The 20280-nt window shown below is 45.6% G+C and overlaps 1 protein-coding gene across 1 annotated transcript in view; it reads right to left on the bottom strand.

Moving 5' to 3' along the window:
• Positions 1-20280, bottom strand: part of CSMD2 (CUB and Sushi multiple domains 2) — a 677437-nt gene that overhangs the window by 217989 nt on the left and 439168 nt on the right. Inside the window, exons 16-19 of the mRNA XM_065930495.1 lie at positions 11309-11447; positions 10227-10414; positions 9145-9333; positions 8849-8965 (exon numbers count right to left, since the gene is read on the bottom strand). Coding sequence (XP_065786567.1) covers positions 8849-8965; positions 9145-9333; positions 10227-10414; positions 11309-11447 — 633 coding nt within the window. The remainder of the gene's footprint in view (positions 1-8848; positions 8966-9144; positions 9334-10226; positions 10415-11308; positions 11448-20280) is intronic.

Genomic DNA, 20280 nt, shown 5'->3' with positions numbered 1-20280 from the left:
CCAACCCTCCAACATGAGTACGATTCTTCTCATCTCCATGTTACACCCCAGGAAACCGAGGCACAAAGCAATGAAATCACTTGTCCAAGGTCACCCAACCTGTAAGTGGGAAACCTGGGTTCTGAACTGAGGCAATCTGGTGGCAGAGGCTGTGCAATAAACCACCCCAGGATGCAGCTTCTCCTGCGATGAAAAGAGAGCCAAAGGTGGGTGCGTGGCAGGGTCGGGGGGCGAGCAGGTGGTGGGAGGGGCCAGGAGGCGAGCAACGTAATAGAGCAGCAGGATCTTAGCACCTAGAGCAATGCTTGAACTTGTCCAGACAGCAGCTGGGTTTGGGTGGACGGGTGTACAATGCATGTCCGCCCACGAGCGAGTGTGCCTACAGGAATACATCCCATGGATGTGCCAGGGCAGGAACTTGGGGAGGCAAGTTATGCTGCACCCACGTGCTGTTCAAAGTCCATGGACCTCAGCAGCCTGGGCATCTCCTGGGAGCTTGTTGGAAATGCAGAATCTCGGCCTCCACCTCAGATGTCCTGAATCAGCATCTGCACGCTAACAAGATCCTCCAGGAGATGTGGAGGTACATACAAGTGTGAGGACTACTTCTCTAGATAATGACTGACATGTTCAGGATAAACGGTGGTTAGATGCAAGGTCTTCATGCTAAAGCATTTTAGATGTTTTCATTACTTTGCCTCTCTGTTGATAGAAACTGGCGCTACTGAGGACTGGGGAGTCTACGGGCGGGGGTTGGGGGAACAGACCCTCGTAGAGGTGGTGGGACCAGGGAAGCAGTTTGTAAATGTCTTGTGCGCAGGCAGCTGACATGCATCCATTGATCTATTTACCCAAAGAAATAGATCCTGGGCTTCCCTGGTGGTCCAGTGGTCAAGAATCTGCCTTGTAAGGCAAGGGAGGATAATTTGACTCCTGGTCCAGGAAGATCCCACACACTGCACAGCAGCTGAGCCCGTGTACCACAACTAGTGAGCTAGTGCTCCAGAGCCTGAGAGCTGCAACTACTGAGCCCAGGTCCTACAGCTACTGAAGTGTGTGCACCCAGAGCCGGGCTCCCCAAGAGAAGCCACTGCAATGAGAAGCCCACAAACTGTAACGAAGAGTAGCCCCCACTTGCCACAACTGGAGAAAGTCTGCACACAGCAACTAAGACCCATTACAACCAGTAAATAAATCTTAAAGAAAGAGATAGATCTCGAGGGCCTGCTAAGTGCCAGATCTGTGCTAGGCACTGAGAAAGATCTCCCAGCCTAGGGGAGGAGACAGACACACCAACAGTGAGGATCCAGAGCGGGGGCACAGAGGGAGAGTGGGTGACTGCGCCCCCGGGGTTGGGAAAGCGTCAGAGCGGTCACAGTCCGTGAGATGAGGGGAGTAAGCGTGCATGGAGTCCCACGGGCACGTGTGCCTGCAGGTATCCTATATTCCTGACACATAAACACGTGTGCATACGAGAAGACCATGCTCCTTCTGCAGAGCTTGGCAAGAGGCTTGGTGGAACAGAGGGCTGCGTGGAGGCCGGGTCAGACATAGTAACGGGCGGAAATGAAGCTGAATTAAGCACTGTGCTTTCTCTCTGTTTCTCGAGCGTGCAAATACAGCCCCTCCAAAGGAGGAACACTTGGCAGGCATCCTAAGGATGAGTAAACAGCTGAGATGAAACCCCTGGCTTTCCCAGCTGTGTTGACCGCTCGGGGCTCCTTCAGCCATTGTGTGAAAATGAAGACATTGTCACAGAAATAGAGAGGCAGTGCTGGAGTCTGAATCCAGATTCGGTGTGACAGATGCACACTCAAACGAAGACTCCACTGGAGTGAACCATGCAGAATTGTGTGAAGGACAACAACCGCTCACTGGAGCAGAAAGAGCAGGGTGGTGGGAGAGGAGCAGGTCTGGAGGGGGGCAGACCTGGATCCAAAGCTCATCTACCAGTGGAAAGGTCTGGGGTGCAAAAATATGTGCCAGTTAATATAATCTGATATGTTAAAAAGCAGTCTAATTTGAAAGTGTTAGATAATTATAATTTTCCAATTTGAGAATATCTGTACATATACATAATAGGAAGTCTCAGTACTTTTTAGTATATTCTGCACTTTTCCTTAGACCTCATTTATGAGATTTGTCATCCTAATTAATTTATCAATAATTATAAAAAAGCAGAGACATCACTTTGCCGACAAAGGGTGCAGACAAAGCTATGGTTTTTCCAGTAATCATGTATGGATGTGACAGTTGGACCATAAAGAAGGCTGAATACCAAAGAATTGATGCTTTCAAACTGTGGTGCTGGAGAAGACTCTTGAGAGTCCCTTGGAGAGCAAGGACATTAAATCACTCGATCCTAAAGGAAATCAACCCTGAATATTCATTGGAAGGACTGACGCTGAAGCTGAAGCTCCAAAATCTTGGCCACTTGGTACAAACAGCTGACTCATTGGAAAAGACCCTGTTGCTGGGAAAGACTGAGGGCAGAGGAGAAGGGGTGACAGAGGATGAGATGGTTGGATGGCATCACTGACTCAATGGACATGAGCTTGAGCAACTCTGGGAGATGGTGAAGGACAGGAAGCCTGGTGTGCTGTAGTCCAAGGAGTCATGAAGAGTCAGACATGATTTAGTGACTGAACAATAGTGAAAATTAAAAAAAAAGAAAGGTCTGGGCCAACATTGCTCTGTACCTTCAGTTCAGTTCAGTTGCTCAGTACCTTTAGATGACATTTAATCCCTGGAGAGAGGAACCCTTGGGGTAGCACCTGCAAAGTCCACAGCACAGTTCCTAGCACACAGTAGACATTCTCTGTGCTCAATTCATCTGACTTCCAGATAGTCTTGTGGGTTATAAGATGTCCGTCCTGAGTCTTAGCGAGGACATGTTATCTGGACTCCTGAACTGGCTCTTCCCTTGGGCTGGGTATGTGGCAAGTTGAACAATTCTGAATTTCACAGAGCTTTGAGTTCCCCAGTTGTGCTTTTACTGGCGGGGAGCAATCAAGAGTCAGCAGGCTCATAGGTCTGTTAACTGGAGATACTGTTACAAGCAGAGCCTGAGGGGTGCCTGCCCTCTGGGAAGGGTCTGAGCTCGGTTTAATTCAATTCATAGAGCTATTTCTTGAGTTTCTTCTGTGCCAGGCATCAAGCCAGCAGCTGGAGAAACTGCAGGAAACAAGGCAGACACGTCTCTGAAAGAGCTCAGAGTCAGTCTGGGAGACGGATGATGAGGATGCAAGTTCCGTACAGGGGGAGTGAAGACTGAAGTTGGGAAAGTAAAGGATCACGTGGTGGCCCATCAGAGGGAGCCCCCTCAGATCCAGGGCTGGGGGCAGGGGGTCTGGAAGGCTCCTCAGAAGGATGAAGGAGCTGGCGACACGAGGGGAATGCTGGAGATGGTGCTGGGAGAGGAAGTGTTACAGAAGAAAAGTGTCTCATTGTGCAAAGCTCTAGAACAGCGTCCCCCAACCTTTTTGGCACCAGGGACTGGTTTTGTGGTAGACAATTTTTCCACAGACCAGTGTGGGGATAGTTTCAGGCTGATTCAAGTGCGTTATATTTATTGTACGTTTTATTTCTATTATTGTTACATCAGCTTCACCTCAGAGCATTAGGCGTTAGATCCTGGAGGTTGGAGACCCCTGCTCTAGAGGACAATGAAAGCCTAGGTACTGAAAGAAGTTCTGTGTAGCTAGATCTTATTTTTTTAGAGGGCTCACAAGGAGGCTAAGAAAGGTAAAACCAGAGCCATAAGGGCCACGCTATTTCACCATTTGGGGCTCAATGCTAAGGGTTTGGTGATGCTTTTCATGGTTCTAAGGAAGAAGTGACCTGGTTATACGCCAGTGACCTCTTGATGATCCTAGCTAATTCCTGTTCACCCTTGGAGACAGGCATAAGTCTCAGCTCCAGGACTCCTGCCTAACCCCTGGCTTAGCCTCTGACTCTTTCCTACCTCTGTCTGCTCTACCCCAGCATTGGGCATGATCTATTAAGAGGGCTCTCAGGCTGGATCTCTGCCACTAAGCCACAAGGCAGGCAATGCCACAGGGCCTGCTCCACTGTGTCTGTCTAGAACCCACAGTAAGCGCATTTGTTAAAAATTTGTTGAACTGTGTTGACTTCTAAGCAAAAACACACATAGAGCCATGGATGGATCTAGAGTCTGTTATACAGAGTGAAGTAAGTCAGAAAAAGAAAAACAAATATTGTCTATTAATGCATATACGTGGTATCTAGAAAAATGGCACTGATGGACCTATTTCCAGGGCAGGAATAGAGATGCAGATGTAGAGAATGGACAGGTGGACACAGAGAGCAAGGGGAGGGTGGGACGAATTGGGAGATTAGGATTGACATATATACACCACCATGTGCAAAATAGACAGCTAATGGGAACCTGCTGTATCACAGGGACCTCAGCTCAGTGCTCTGTGATGACCTAACGGGATGGGATTGGGGGGTGCTGGGAGACCTAAGAGGGAAGGAATATATGTGTACATGTAATTGATTCACTTCATTGTACAGCAGAAACGAACACAACAGTGTAAAAAATTATATTCCAATAAAAATAATTGTTACAAAAAAGAAAGGCGGAGAGGAACATATACCCCTCCAATTACAGACATCAGACGCAGAGAGGATCAGGACTATAGGGGGTCATTCCTCTAGGGATCACAGGGGGACCGCCTTTCTCTCTCTCTAGATGCCCCAGAGCAGCTTCTGGCTCTGACAATGGTCAACTCTGAACCAGGCTTGGTGGAGACAGCTCTGCAGGATGAACAAGGACACTGCCTCCCCATCCCTCCTCTCCTTGGGAACAACACCCTGGAGAGAAGGGGCCAGCGCCACCTCGCCCTGACTGCTGGGGGGGTCCTGTCTTGGCCAAGAAGCTCCAGGCCATCTTAATCCTGGCTACATCAGGCCTACTAAAAAGTGAGGTTTCTCAGTTGTGTCTGACTGTGACTCCATGGACTGTAGCCTGCCAGGCTTCTCCATCCATGGGATTTTCCAGGCAAGAATACTGGAGTGGTTTGCCATTATCTTCTCCAGGGAATCTTCCTGACCCAGGGATTGAACAATGTCCTGCATTGCAGGCAGACTTTTCCATCAGCAAAGTGAAAGTTGCTCAGTCATATCAGACTCGTTGCGATCCCATGGTCTATACAGTCCATGGAATTTTCTAGGCCATAATACTGGAGTGGGTAGCCTTTCCCTTCTCCAAGGGGATCCTCCCAACCCAGGAATCAAACTGGGATCTCCTGCATTGCAGGTGGATTCTTTACCAACTGAGGTAAGGCAGCAAAGTTGTTAAATAGATCCGGTGGGATTATATGTGACTTTTCTTTTAAAGATTTTTCTTTTCGATGTGGACCATTTTTCTAGTATTCACTTAATTTGCTACAATGTTGCTTCTGTTTTATGTTTTGTTTTGTTTTTTTTGGCCACCAGGCATGTGGAATCTTAGTTCCCTGACAGGGATTGAACCCATGCCCCCTGTACTGGAAGGCAAAATCTTAACCATTAGACCACCTGGGAAGTCCTCCCCTTTTTAAAAAAAAATTTTTTTTTTTAATGTGGGCCATTTTTATACTAAGTGATTATTTTTTCAAATTTTCTTTTAAAATATAATAGTATAGTTTACATGGGATATATATTTATTGTTCAAAATTAGGAAAAGGTCAAAAGATGAAAATAAGAGTCAACTAGTATTAACCTTTGGGGGCATAGCTTTTCAGGCTATTTTTTCTCTGTACATATCCTTGATAATTTTTTTTTTTTGATAATTTTTTTTATAAACTAAATATATTATTTTGGCAAACTTCTTTATTTAGTCAATAATGTATTGCAGACACTTCTGTAGATTTTTGAATATTCTTTCACACCATTCCTTTAGTTGCATGGTAATTTTTTGTTATTTGGCTATACCATACATCGACTTAATGTTTCCTTACTGATGAACATCTGAGTAGTGACTAGTTTTTCTTTTTTTTCAGTGAATAAAGTGTTTTAGGGGACATCTTTGTAGCTAAGTCTTGATATAAAGTTCATTTATTTTCTTGAGATAAATTCCAAGAAGTAGAACTGCTGGGTCCAGGGCACGTATGTTCTTAAGGCTTTTGATTCACTGCTTCATCATCCTCTGGAAAGTCTGAATAGTTTCACACAACATTGACACCAAAGAATAGTATGCCTGTCTCCGCATGGTCCTCACACTGTTATGATGTTCTCTGTTGACTTGAAAAGAGACATGGCATTTTGTTACTGGGTGAAGATGCACTTTTAAAATTGTTGGTGCGGTTGAGGTCTTTTCATTTGTATTTCTTCTATTATGAATTGTTAGTTGATAGCTTTGCCATATCAAAAACTTCAGATATGCAGATGACACCACCTTTAGGGCAGAAAGCAAAGAGGGACTAAAGAGCTCTTGATGAAGATGAAAGAGGAGAGTGAAAAAGCTGGCTTAAAACTCAGCATTCAAAAAACGAAGGCATCTAGTCCCATCACTTCATGACAAATAGATGTGGAAACAATGGAAATAGTGACAGACTATTTTCTTGGGCTCCAAAATTGCTGTGTATGGTGACTGCAGCCATGAAATTATAAGATGCTTGCTCCTTGGAAGAAAAGCTATGACAAACCTGGATAGCATATTAAAAAAGCAGAGACGTCACTTTGCCAACAAAGGTCCATGTAGTTAAACTTACGGTTCTTCCAGTAGTCCTGTATGGATGTGAGAGTTGGGCCATAAAGAAGGCTGAGCGCCAAAGAATTGATATTTTTGAACTGTGGTGTTGGATAAGACTCCTGAGAGTCCCTTGAACAGCAAGGAGATTAAACCAATCAATCCTAAAGGAAATCAACCCTGAATATTCATTGGAAGGACAGATGCTGAAGGTGAAGCTCCAATGCTTTGGCCACCTGATGTGAAGAGTCAACTCATTGGGAAAGACCCTGACGCTGGGAAAGATAGAAGGCAGAAGGAGAAGAGGGTGACAGAGGATGAGATGGTTGGATGGCATCACTGATTCAATGGACATGAGCTTGAGTAAACTCTGAGAGATGGTGAAGGACAGGGAAGCCTGGTGTGCTGCAGTCCATGGAGTAACGAAAAGTTGGATATGACTGAGCGACTGAACAATGACAACCACAGACCTGCAGATCAGGTGTATTTTTTTGGGGGGGTGTATTTTTCTTAAAAATTTTAAGAGCTCTTTTTATATCAGGCTGGTGGTCCTTAGATGATTACATAGGTTGCACATATTTTTGTTCATTAACTATTTAAATATTTTTATATGAATATTTAAAATATTTATACATTTATCTTTTTAAAACCTAAAATCCATTTAAAGTGCTATTTAATCAAACGTAACACTCTATGCCTTTATGGAGTCTACTTTTGCTGCTGTTTTTCAAGTATGTCGCACCTAAGGCTAGACTTTCATATCCTTTTATTACTAGAATTTGTGGTTAAATATGTGAGGTATGATTTGGTTTTTTCTTTTTTCCAAATGGGTTAAGCCCACTGTTTCAAAACCATTTATTAAAAAATCCATCCTCTCTTTAATGGATTGGAAATGACACATTAATCATACACTAAAGACTGTCTCTCTCTCTCACACACACACATTCACACACACACATACTCGCTCTCTCTCACACACACATGCACAAACACAGGGGAATCTATTTCTGGATCTTTATTCTCCCCACTGATTTGTGTGTCCGTTCCTATATTTATACTGCATCATTAAAATTATTTGAACCCATAACAACATTTTAATATCTGGAAGTTATTCTTTCCTTTAAATTTTTTCTTGATTTTTTCTACATTTAATTTTTCTAGATCAGAGGTTCTTATTTAAGGGCATGAATCACAGTTAGTTAGCAGTGAAGTGTCCTAAAACATAGCTGCCTGGTTTCCACATCCAAAGTAGAAAATCTGAACCTCTAGGGTAGGGCCTAACATTGGAGTATTTGCCAAACTGCAGAGAACCTTGGCTCATGAACTTCAGAGGAAGCTTCTGAGGGTAGAAGTCACATCTGCCTGATTAGTGTATATTCCCAGCCCCAGCATCTACCACACAGGGGGCATTCAGTCAATATTTGCTGAATAGAGACTGGAATAATGTGCAATGAATAAATTTCTGCTGTTTTAAGCCCACCTCCCCCCCCAAAAAAAAACCCAAACAAAAAATATTTGCTGAATAAAAGAGTATAATAATTAATGTTTATTTATAGCCAGCATCTTACTTTGAACTTGGGCTCCCAAGAGTCATTTATGTCAGGGAAGGTGGGGCAATAGGCCCGACTGGACTGGTGAAAAACATAAAAACACTCATCTGAGGAACAGTGTGTGAGTTCTTTGAGAAGAGGATGGCTCCAGACAGTATCTGATGATTGGGTGTGAGCCAATAAGGAACTCAGTCTCAGGTTATCAGGAGGGGTCGGGTCTATCAGAAAACGAGAACGGGTTCCCCTCTGCTGAGTGGGCCGGCCACCTCTCTACCACCAGGGGTGTTTACACAGAAGGTGTGCTGCCCTCTTGTAGGCAGTAACATAGAGAAGGTTCCCTCATTAAGTAGGGCTTGAGAGCTGGTATTCTTTAAGATCTCTTGCAGAATAGAGATTTTTAGGTTTGAAAAATACTTGCTAGAGGATGAGTTCTGTGATTCAAAGAGATAGGAATGTTCTGAGAGTTTTCTGGTTGGTGAGAAAAACCCAGACTAAGCCCAGAGGTCACTCTAGAGGGAGAGCCTCATGGAGGCCATCTGGATCTGGGGATCTTAGGCCCTGACCGCGTCGCATCCCAGTGCCTGCCGTGGGCCTGAACACTCACCCTTGCCATGTGATGTTTCGATGATCCAGGTGCAGTTCAAGTTGTTGGGGTAGAAGTCGGGGAACCCAGGGGACAAGATGGTCCCGCTGGAGCCTTGGATGAAGCCACCGCAGAGAGCTGGAGAGGAGGGAAAAGGACAGTGAAAGGCTGAGGGGGCCCCGGGAGCTTCCCGCAGAGCCCCCACTAGGATCCTCGCCCGCCTCCTGGCCGACCCCCGCTCCTCACTGACAGAGGGCCTTGGAGTCCGCGCCTGGGTTGCCGCGGCAGAAAAGGCGCCCCCTCCCGGCGGGGCTCACCTTCACAGCTGGGCAGGGCCCGACTCCACTGGAAGTTGGGCTCGCACTCCAGCGGCTCCCCGTCGCTCAGCGTGTAGCCCGAGTCGCAGCTGAAGGTCACCAGCGCGCCCACGTAGAAGTCGTTCCCATGACGCTGCCCGTTGACGGGGATCCCTGGATCCAGACAGTGGTCCGACTGCAGCGTGATAGCTGGGAAAGAGAGCCCACGGCTGCAACAGACAGCTCCCTGCAAGCGCAGGGGGACCCCAGCTGGCTCACAAAGGGCGAGTCCTAACTGAGAAGGCTGGAGCTTCATCTGCCCCCTCCTCAAATGTGGCTGTCGGTCCTGGGTGAGGGTATCTGAAGACCCATCTGTCAGGGAAAACCAGCTGGCTGCAGCCATTCGTTTGTTCATCACCCATCCGTTTGTTCATCACCCATCAGCGGGGTGACACGCGTGGCCTGGACACCATGCTAAGGGTTACAGATCGGATCGCGGGTAAGAAAATAACCCTCTCCTCGTGGTGCTCTCAGCCATAACTTTCTACCGTGGTCTGCAAAGAACTCAATCAACAGTCTCTTTCGGAATGGATATGTGTGTATGTATGGCTGAGTCCCTTTGCTATTCACCTGATTCTATCGCAGCATTGTTAATTGGCTATATCCCATGCAAAAGAAAAACTTTAAAACAATAAAATAAAACTGACTTTGTCTGATATTAATGCGGATATATCAGCCTTATTTTGACCAAAAAAAAAGAAGAAGAAATCTCTTTCATTTGAGGCACCAACGATGAACGCAGGCGATGGCAGAGGGTGAGGGAGCGTGAGATGACATCTCACTTCAACATCACCATCCGTCAAGCACTCTGTTCCCGTGGTGCCCAGCAGGCTGGCGCCCAGTCATCTGCACACAGACGGGGACCTTTCATTCTTTCTGACGTTGAGCTCTGAGAGATGCTGAGAGCAAGGAGGACCTCCTGAGGAGCACAGCCTAACTGAGAACGCCCTGGGGACGCGGCTGAGCGGGTCCTCCTGCCGGAGCTCAGCCCTGAGTCCTCCCCGGCACCCAGCCGGCCCCGTCACTGCCGCCCTGAGACTCACTCTCATAGCGGAGCTGGAAGCCGATGTCCGAGTGACTCTTGTCGGTGGAGAAGAGGAGGTAGAGGTAGTTGCTGGTGCTGATGAGAAACTGGGGGACCTGGGTGCCATGGTAAACCCCAATCAAGGGCGCCGAGTACGTCCTTCCGTCTCGCACTTCCAGGGTGTCGTAGTTGACCTCGGTTTTAAATCTGCCAAAGATGGAGATGAAGACTTCTTGAGAAACCCAAGGCTCATTAATTTGCAAATGACAAGGGGCCCTGCTTGACCCAGGGCATCAGAACAACTGGGTTTTGGCAGGTTGGGGTATCTTAATATAATCTGCACACATTCACTAGAGGTGCGGGAGCACCCTCCCTACTGGGCTGAACCTTCCTCCTCCTTCTCCTGTGGTTGGACGCAGCTCTCCCAACTTCTCTGCGGCCTGGGCAGTGGCCTGTCTTCAGAGCTAGAGGTACAGTGCCTTGCCTCATGGGAGTCAGAATGTTCCAGGCCAAGGGTCAGCCAACTACAGCCCCAAGGTCAAATCTGGTCTAGAGTCTGTTTTTGTATGGCCTAAGGGCCAAGAATGGTTTTTGCATTTATAAAGAAATTAAATTTTTTTTTAAAGCAAAGACTATGTAACAGATATCTGCAAGTGGCCCATAAAACCTAAAATATTTCCCATGTGGCCCTTCACAGTAAAGTTTGCGACTGCTACTCTGGGACATGGAAGGTTTGTCTGGAAGAAGTTTACATTCATACTTGGGTGGCGAGAAAGCACCAGGCTGGGAGGAGAAGTGGGCCACGTGAGCAGGATTTGGGTCAGAGGTGAGGAAGCCCACCTTCCCACGCTGAAAATGTCAGGGTGCTGCTCCTAGGATGCTAAGAGTCTCCTAAACGGCACAAACCCCACTTCTGAACCAAGGCCAAGAGCAAAGTCAGTGCAGCCTGTCCCTGCCCAGAGCAGAGCTCCAGGGCCCTCTGACCTTGCTGACCTTGCAGCATCGGTGCTGGTCACCCCCCCCCCCCCATCCCAGCTTCCCTGCCACCCCACAGCAGAGCTATCACCCTCCCCCCACCGCCCAGGCTGTGGTTACAGGCACCTGTCGAAGGTGATTTTGATGGGGTAGCCTGGCTGGGCTTCGATCACCCAGGCACAGCTCAGGGCATCCTTGTAGAAGCCAGGCCAGCCAGGAGACAAGATGGTGCCACTGGGCGAAGTCAGATGACCACCGCAGGGAGCTAGGGGAAAGAAGGGAGACAGGCAGTTTTCTTGGGGGAACAAATGAATAAAGAAAAGTCTCTCTACAAAATGTGTCTGCCAGCAAGTATTGTTTTCTTTTTGTTTTTAATGGAGAATTACATAAACCATCTAAACTGTGAGTTCTGTCTTTTGGGACTTTTATGGATATGTCTACTTACATCACTTGGAATTTTATGAAAGGCCGGAGGGGAGGAATGAAAAGAATCCTTTAAACAAAGTCCTCTGCCATTCTAGAAGGGTTGAAGTACAGCTAATATTTGGGTCACAGTGGTTCTTTCTTTGTTCTTGACTCAATTATCAGGCCTCTGACAGAGGCATGAGCCTGGCCCCCGCCCCGCACACACAGCGCTGGCCCTGGACCGCGGTCAGAGCCCCAAGCTCAGCTCAGAGCCTTGCACAGTCCACTCCACTGTGAGCTCCCCAAGGGCAGGGGCCATGTTATTTGTCTTGAACAACTTGGAGTCCTCAGCCCATAGCCTCGTGCTTGGAACACAGGTGGAACACTCAGGGGCAGCGGCTTGAATGAATAAGTGACTGGATGGAAGTATGTTCACTGTCATGGCAGGCAAACCACAAGGCCCACAGGGTCCAGGCACACTTCACAGCTGGCTTTGAGCTTGCAAACCTGTCATCTCAGCCCCCAGTCTCTCTCTATCCATCTTCCCACTCTCTCCCACCTTTCCCATCACTCCTGCCTTTTCCCACAATCAGACCCCGGCCCTGAGATGGTGATTAGAGCTTGTCCAGGGCTCCACCTTCCGGCCACATGGTTGGCCTTCATGGTCCACCCTTTGGGTTAGGCAAGGTCACGTGACCGCCTTGACCAATCATTCGAGGGCTGAAATGATGTGTGTCATGTCCAAGTGGGAACATGAAGAGCCAGTGTGTGATCTGCAGCTTGTGACTGTGAAAGTGAGGGTCTCGACGGAAGTCCCGTCAGCTGGGCCTCTAAGTGACCTTGAGGAGTAGAGTCCCATGACCCAGGTTACACATGTAGCCTGCGTAGCCTGTGTGAGCATGGAAGCCCTGTCTTTAAGCCACTGAGATTCTGAGTTTCTTTGGTAGCACAGTCTAACATCAACCACCCTGATAAAACACCTCCCTCCCTGAGACCGATGGTGAGGATGTTGATCACGACCAGCACCAAAACTGCTCCCACTGTCACCATCACGGCCAAGGGCTGAGTGTTGGACACTGAGTCTCAAGTCTATGTTCACTCTTCACAAAACACCAACTCTGAGAGGAGGGTGATATTCTTTTCTCTATTTTACAGCTAAGGAAGCGGAGCCTTAAGGAGATTAAGTAACTAGGCCTTGCTAACTAACTAGGATTAGCAAGTGGAAGAGCTTGGATTCAGACCTAGGAAGACAGCATAAATCCAGAGATTTTACCCTAAACCGCCTCCTCATTTTAAAAGAAACTCTGCTTCCTTAGGCTCCCCTTACCATGGTGCTACCAGCTGCCAAAATATGCTGAACAAGACTGGAATGGAAAGGGGATAAAGAGCTACACAGCACTCCTATCTTTGCAAGTTTTTTTGCAGATTTCCCCAAGTAATCAGACTCATAAAATAATAGCCAAGTGTACCACAGCTTTCCTCTCTCAATTCTAGAACCCTTCTGAGAAATTTAAAATAATCATCAGACATTCTTCACAGTAAATTACATTAGAAAGTTCAATTAACAAAGAAGATAAAGAAGAAGAAGAATTATGATGTTAATAGTAGACAACTCATACTGCTGATTTAGGATACTAATTGCTTTTACATGTATTATCTTATTTAAATGTGCATAGCATTCATGAAATTACCCCCATTTTACAGAGGAAAAACTGAGGTTAAGAGAGTAGATCAAGAGCTAAGAGAGTTAGAGCAGGAAAATGAAAGTCACTCAGTCATGTACGACTCTTTGCAACCTCATGGACTATAGTCTGCCAGGCTCCTTTGTCCATGGAATTCTCCAGGCCGGAACACTGGAGTGGGTAGCCTTTCCCTTCTCCAGGGGATCTTCCCAACCCAGGAATCGAACCCAGGTCTCCCACATTGCAGACAGATTCTTTACCAACTGAGTCACCAGTTAACTTCAAATTCTCTGTCTCCAAATTCCCCTGCAGCATACAACAGCTCGACAACCACAGCCAACTGGCATGAGCTCACTGCTGTTGAGTTTACTATGCGTTGGGCTTAATGTGGATTATCCTCCTGACAACTGCAACACTAAAAGGTAGATAACCATTATTATCCTGATGTTATAGGCAGGGATTATTATCCCATTACCAGGCAGTTGAGGCTTGGAGAAAACAAGAAATTACACAGCACCTCTATCAAACACTGAAAGAACAAATTGCCCATCAGTATTATTACTTCCTGGGTAACCCGTTTTCAAAACCCATCCATTCACATCGCTGAAATGACTCATGTTTTCCTCTGCTTTCCCAAAGGACTTGTGCGAGCCCTTGGAGGTGGGGAGGGGCCTGCCTACAGCTATACGCCTGTGTCCCCAGGCAGGTGATGAGTCCCAGGAGAGAGGGGGGTCTCCCTCTCGGCTCCCATTCAGCACAGGCCCAGCCTCTTTGGTGGCTGGACTGTGGTGTCCTCACTTACTTTGCAGGAAGCCGCAGATCACAGAGCCACTATTGCCTGCCAAGGCTACTCTGAATTCAGTGGTATACATCAACAAATCCCAACCTCAACTCTCCAGAGAGGGAAGCTCAAACCTTTACTTTGCTGGTCACTATTTTGTTTTCTTTCTTTGCTATACTGTTTTACTTCTCTGGCTAAGTCCTCTCTTCTCTGCTTTAGATGCTTGGCAAACAATCTCTCCATTCATTCAGTCCTTCACTCTCTCTAGTTCATCTTCATATCCCAAGGTGGCAGTTGCTAGGCAGGGAGAGGGAGGCGAGGATTCCTAAGTACAGTGTCTCTAACATTTCACAAGATTTAAACCTCACTCTTACCAAGAAAATGCAAATAAAAACTACACTGAGAAATTACTTCTCATCCCTCAAGTAGGGAAAATGCAAGGTCTGACAACACATGAAGTTGAGGGAAAGTCGGAATTCTAGTACTCTGCAGTTAGACACGCAAAAGGGCACAATCCCTAAGCAGGGAAATTTGGTAGCATCTAGCAAGATTCATTCATTTATTCTCTCACATAGCAACTCAACTTCTAAAACTCTATCTCAAAGATGTGTGTGTGTGTGTGTGTTAGTTGCTAGGTCATGTCTGAATCTTTGTGACTCCATGGACTGTAGCCTGCCAGGCTCCTCCATCTATGGGATTTTTCCAGGCAAGAATACTGGAGTGGATTGCTATTTCCTTCTCCAGGGGATCTTCCTGACCCAGGGATCGAACCTGGGTCTCCTACATTGCAGGCAGACTTTACTGTCTGTGCCATCACCCTAAAGATACACTGGCAAAAATATGAAAGGACATATATATGCACCAGGCTATATAAGGCAGCATTATTTATAATAGCCAAAGAATGGAAACAAGCCCAAATGTTCAGCGATAGGGAGCTGACTGAATGAATTGGAGTAATCAACAAAATGGACTATTTATGCAGCTATAAAATAAGAATGAGGAATATTCTATGTAACATCATGGAGTAGTCCCCAGAATATTTTATTAAGTGAATAAAAGCAAGATACAGTGGTAAAAGCAGGGAACAGTATGATTCCATTTGTCTAAGACAAGGGTAGGAGACCCACACACATTTGCTCATATTAATGGTCAATGAAAGTGCAAAACCCAAAGACAAAAGATGACCTATGGATGGAGGGAGGGGGTTGGGGTAGAAAGGACAGGGATTGAAGCTGGACTTTCTTAGAATATACCTCCTTTTAGAGGTATGGAATTAGCTTTGGAATTATGTCAATATTTTACATAAGTAAAAGAAGACATATGTGGAATCTAGAAAAATGGTACTGATGAACCTATTTGCAGGACAGATAGAATAAAGATGCAGTTGTAGAGAACAGACGTGTGGACATGGGGTGGGCGGGGGAGGGGATGGTTTGGGAGATAGAAACTGATACATGTACACTATCAGATGTAAAATAGTGGGAACCTGCATATAGCACGGAGAGCTCAGCCCGGTGCTCTGTGGTGACCTAGACGGGTGGGATGGGGGTTGGCAGGAGGAAGACTCAAGAAGGAGGGGATCCATATATGTATACATACAACTGATTCACTTCTCTGTACGGCAGGAATCAACACAACATTGTAAAGCAATTACACCACAATAAAAAGATTTAAATTTGATATGCCATTTCTCAAAACTTAAAAGCAATGTAAAATCAATGAATAGAATACTGTATCAGTTGGTAGCATAATTGTACATAAAGAAACTAAAGAGATTTTTAAAACACAATAATTTGATAGTCTATCCCTAGTAGGATGTAGAGACAAGAAGAATTGAGGGGAAAAGCACGAAAACAATTTTCAATAATCATATTGCTGTCTGTGGCATTGGTATTACAATTCTGAGACTCTTGGGTGTTTATTAGGGGATGGGAAGCTATATTGGTGTTGGGAACTTGGATTACCAGCAAGAATGAAAGTAGACACAGCTATGATATCAAGGAACTTCAATGAAAAAGAAAAATGCACTTACATTTGAAATGAAATGGACCCATGATGCATTTTAGCTTTTAAAAAATATTTCTTAGCTCTGTTTGTTGAAAAGGCTTAGAAACAAGGACCTATTCAATGGTAATAAGCACTGCTAATGCCCAGATTCTAAATATCATTTCTCACTAAAAGGAACCAGGACTCCTCAGAGAAATAGCTGATTTTAGGTCAGGGACAGAAAATGTACAAGATGAGTTTGGGCCAATTTCAAAAGGCTCCCTCCGGCCAACGGGACGATTTGAGTGTTGAGCAGAGTAATAACTGCAGTGGATTTAAATGCATACAGTATGTTTAAGTCCTTTGGATTGTAATGATATTAAAATTTTTTCAATTTAGGAAGATGCTAGAGTCAACCCATTAAGATTAAAGTGGTAAATAAAGGAAAATAATTAAGTATTTCTCCTGTCTTTCCTTTATCAACTATACCTCAGGGTAACCAAATAGTTGTTGGGGGCAAGTTTTCTGTAAGTGTTTCAGCATATAAAAGAAGAGATAGAATGCTACTATTTTGTAATCTCTAGGCTATGATTGTTGATGGCTCGTATTAATAATATCACCCAAAGAGTAACCACTAGACATTACATGCCTCTGATGGAGGCACAGAGCTCTGCTTACAAAACATTTTGGCCAAAAACCAGAACCTGAATCTGATTAGGCTTCTAGATCTTACTGCCAATTAAAGGAAATGTAAGAGAGAGAGGGGATCATGTTAAACAATCTCCTAGGGGTGTAATCGCCAGAATTCAGACTGCAGGAGACTCCTCAGGGTAAACAAACTGGCTTCCTTAACAAAAATATCACAAGGGAGTGGGGCTGACACCTACAGAGGACTTGAGACATATCAGCCAATTGTAATGTATAAACCTCACCAGGGTTCTGACTTAAAAAAAAATACTATGAAAGAAAGGATTAGATAGAGAATCAAGGAAACTTGATTGTATTAAATAACTATCTTCATAATGTTAAAGATCATAGTATTGAAGTTCTATTTTAGAGTGTTCTTTTCATCTATTAGAGATACACACAAAAATGTTGATGATTACATATTAATGCCTGAAATTTGCTTCACAATAATCCCAGAGGAGGGTAATGGTGGGAGATACTGGTAACACTGGCAGATGAATGAAATGAAATAGGCCATGAGTTTATAATTGCTGCAGCTGGGTTATGGGCACATGGGGTTCACTATACTATTCTCTGTGTTTGAAAATTTCCATTAAAAATGTTAGGCTGACGACTTCCCTGGTTTCCCAATGGTGAGCAATCCTCCTAGCAAAGAGGGCACACAGGTTTGATCCCTGGCCGGGGAACTAAGATCCCTCACGCTACATAGCAGCGAAACCCAGGCATGGCGACTACCATGCCTGAGCACCATGACTAGAGAGTCTGTGCGCCTCATCGAAAAGATCCTGTATTATGCAACCAAGATCCTGCATGCTAAGATTCAACGCAGCCAAATAAGTAAATAAAATAAAGCTTAAAAAGAAGGAAGAGATCCCTTCTTCCTTTTAACAAAATGTTAGGCTGAAAAGAAGGACAGGCACATAGGCACACACACATGCATACAAGTAAAAGACGGGAAAAAAAGAGGAGAGGGTCCTGCCTTGAACAGGGAGAAGAACTCAGCAATAAGAGGGACCCAGCGCCTTATCACAGTGCCCAGAGTAGGTGCTCAATAAATTCTGGATGGAAGGAATAAAATACTGCATTATGACCCTGCAAAGTCATAGGCCGAAACCTTAACTCCCATGTGACTGGTTTTGGAGAGGGGACTAGAAGGATACAATGACGGTGAAATGAGGTCACAAGGTTGGGCCCTAATCCAAAAGGACTGCTGTCCTTAGAAGAAGAGGCATCAGGAGTGCGCGTGCACAGAGGAAAAGGCCGCATGAGGACACAGCAAGACGGCAGCCATCTGCTAGCTGAGGAGACAGGAGCTGGGAGGAAGCGGCCAGCCCTGCTGGCACCTTCGTCTTGGACTTCCAGCATCCAGAACCGTGAGAAAACACATTTGTGCTGTTTACATCACCTAGCTTGTGGTATGCCGTTATGGCATCACGAGATGGCTAACACACTGGGCTTCCGATGAGTGTCCCCTGGGAGGGAGGCCCCGCCTCTCCTGACCTCAGATGCTCCAAGGCAAAGTGCATCTGGGATGGGGATGGAGTAGGGTGACCCCAGAAATTCAGGCTAACACACCGGGCTTCTGATGAGTGTCCCCTGGGAGGGAGGCCCCGCCTCTCCTGACCTCAGATGCTGCAAGGCAAAGGGCATCTGGAATGGGGATGGAGTAGGGTGACCCCAGAAACTCAGGCTCACTGAACCCTCACAGGGCGCCAGCCACTAACTGATGTGTGTTCTGCTCTTCCTGGGTGTTCACCCTCGCAGCAGAATTTAGGGTGGGTGCTGGTCTTAGCCTCATTTCCAAGTTGAGGAAACAGGAACAGAGGGCTTAGTTAACTAGTCTAGAAACACACAGCAGAGAAGCAGCAGAGCCAGGATTTAAACCCGGCAAGTCTGGCTCCAGAGCCTGCGTCTCTAACCACTGCAGATGGACACGAGAAGGCCCACCCTGAGCACTGCCCTCACAGGGGTCTCAGTGTGACTGTCTAGAAGCCGTGGAAGCCTTTTCCTCGATTCCCTCCAACCCCGCCTCCCCACGGCCCCCTGAATCCCTCATCGCTCATCCCGCACCATTCTGTGGTCAAACAAAAGGAGAGCGAACTCTGAAGTCAAACAGACTGCATTTGGTGGTTCAAAGCGATCGATCTGGTATCAAAATGTCTGGACTTGAATTCCAGTCCTTCCGTTCACCGAGCTGTGTGACCTTGGGCAAGTTTCGTGCCCACTCTGTGCTTCAGATTGCTCAGCGGTGAAGCAAGGATTCTAACAGTACCTCCCCCATGGGGTTGTCCTGGAGGACGTAATAGAACAGTGTTTGTAAAGCACCTGGCCTAGTATTTAGCACACAATAAGTGCTCAATTATTACTAGCTGGGTGATCTCAGGCAAGTCAGTTCACCTTGCTGGTGTTCAGGTTTCTTATGCATAGAGAATGATAATCTTTCTCAACAAGAGTGACAAGAAGATTTAATGAAACAATGTTAGAAACTCAGTAACTACCCTCCTTCCTTAGAGGTCCAAATGACTTACCACCATCACTTAGTTCCCTCTTGAGGAAGTGGGGAGAACGGATTTTTCTTTTTTTACAAGACTTTTTTTAAAGTGTAAAATTAACACATTAATTTTACATACAGATAGAAAAAAATGTAGACATGTCTACACAGAACTAACAGGCCATTTTTCTCTGGGATGTGGGCCTAGGAAATGAATATTTCCACTTTAACTTTATTGCACTCGTGTATCATTTGAATTTTTTTTACAACCATCAAGTATGAATTTAAACATGAAAATACATACTTACTGCAGGTAATTTATCTCCTTTCCCCCCGTGTATTTCTTTTAAACAGCATATTTTTTTAAAACCCAGTTTGAGAGTCTTTGTCTCCTAATAGGGAGTTTAATTACCTTTATTATCGTAACTGATATGTTTGTCCTACCGCTGTCATTTTGTTTAATGCTGTCAATTTCTGATGATTCCATGTGGTGTCTTGTTTTCTTTGTCTTTTGTGATAGGCAATATGTTTCCTTTTGTTTTAATTTTCTACTGGGATATGGAAAGCAGAAAATCTGCTTTCATCAGATTTGTAGATGCTTTTAAGTCTTTGACAAACAAGTTTGAAATTATATTCTCTCTAGTGATATAATTCAAGAAAAATACAGTAACGGGGTAGCCAAGAACCTGGATTTGGATTCTGGTTCTGTCACTTACAAGCTGGAAGGACCCTGGGCAGGTGACTTAGCTTCTTTGTGCTTTAATGGGACAATTACAACACCTACTTCCTAGACTGGTACATGGCCGATATGAGGTGATACCTTTGGACACCTATCATAGTGATGTACGATTCGGTCCCTCCTTAAAAGAGAGAGGAAGAGATGAACGTGGGGGTGAGACCAGGTGGTCCTTTGTAGCTGCTTCACTACTTGGAAGTCTTTCCTAGGAAATTTCTGATTTTAAACACACAGATCCCTTATGTCCTCTGTTCTGTAGATCAGGGGTCAGCAAACTACAGCCCAGGGATCATAGCCGACCCCTTCATTTCTGTTTTGTCAAAGCTGCTT

The sequence above is a fragment of the Muntiacus reevesi genome, chromosome 1 (assembly GCF_963930625.1).
Source record: "Muntiacus reevesi chromosome 1, mMunRee1.1, whole genome shotgun sequence".
Taxonomy (NCBI): domain Eukaryota; kingdom Metazoa; phylum Chordata; class Mammalia; order Artiodactyla; family Cervidae; genus Muntiacus; species Muntiacus reevesi.
Note: the sequence above shows the minus strand (reverse complement) of the source record. Positions and strands in the feature narration are given on the sequence as shown.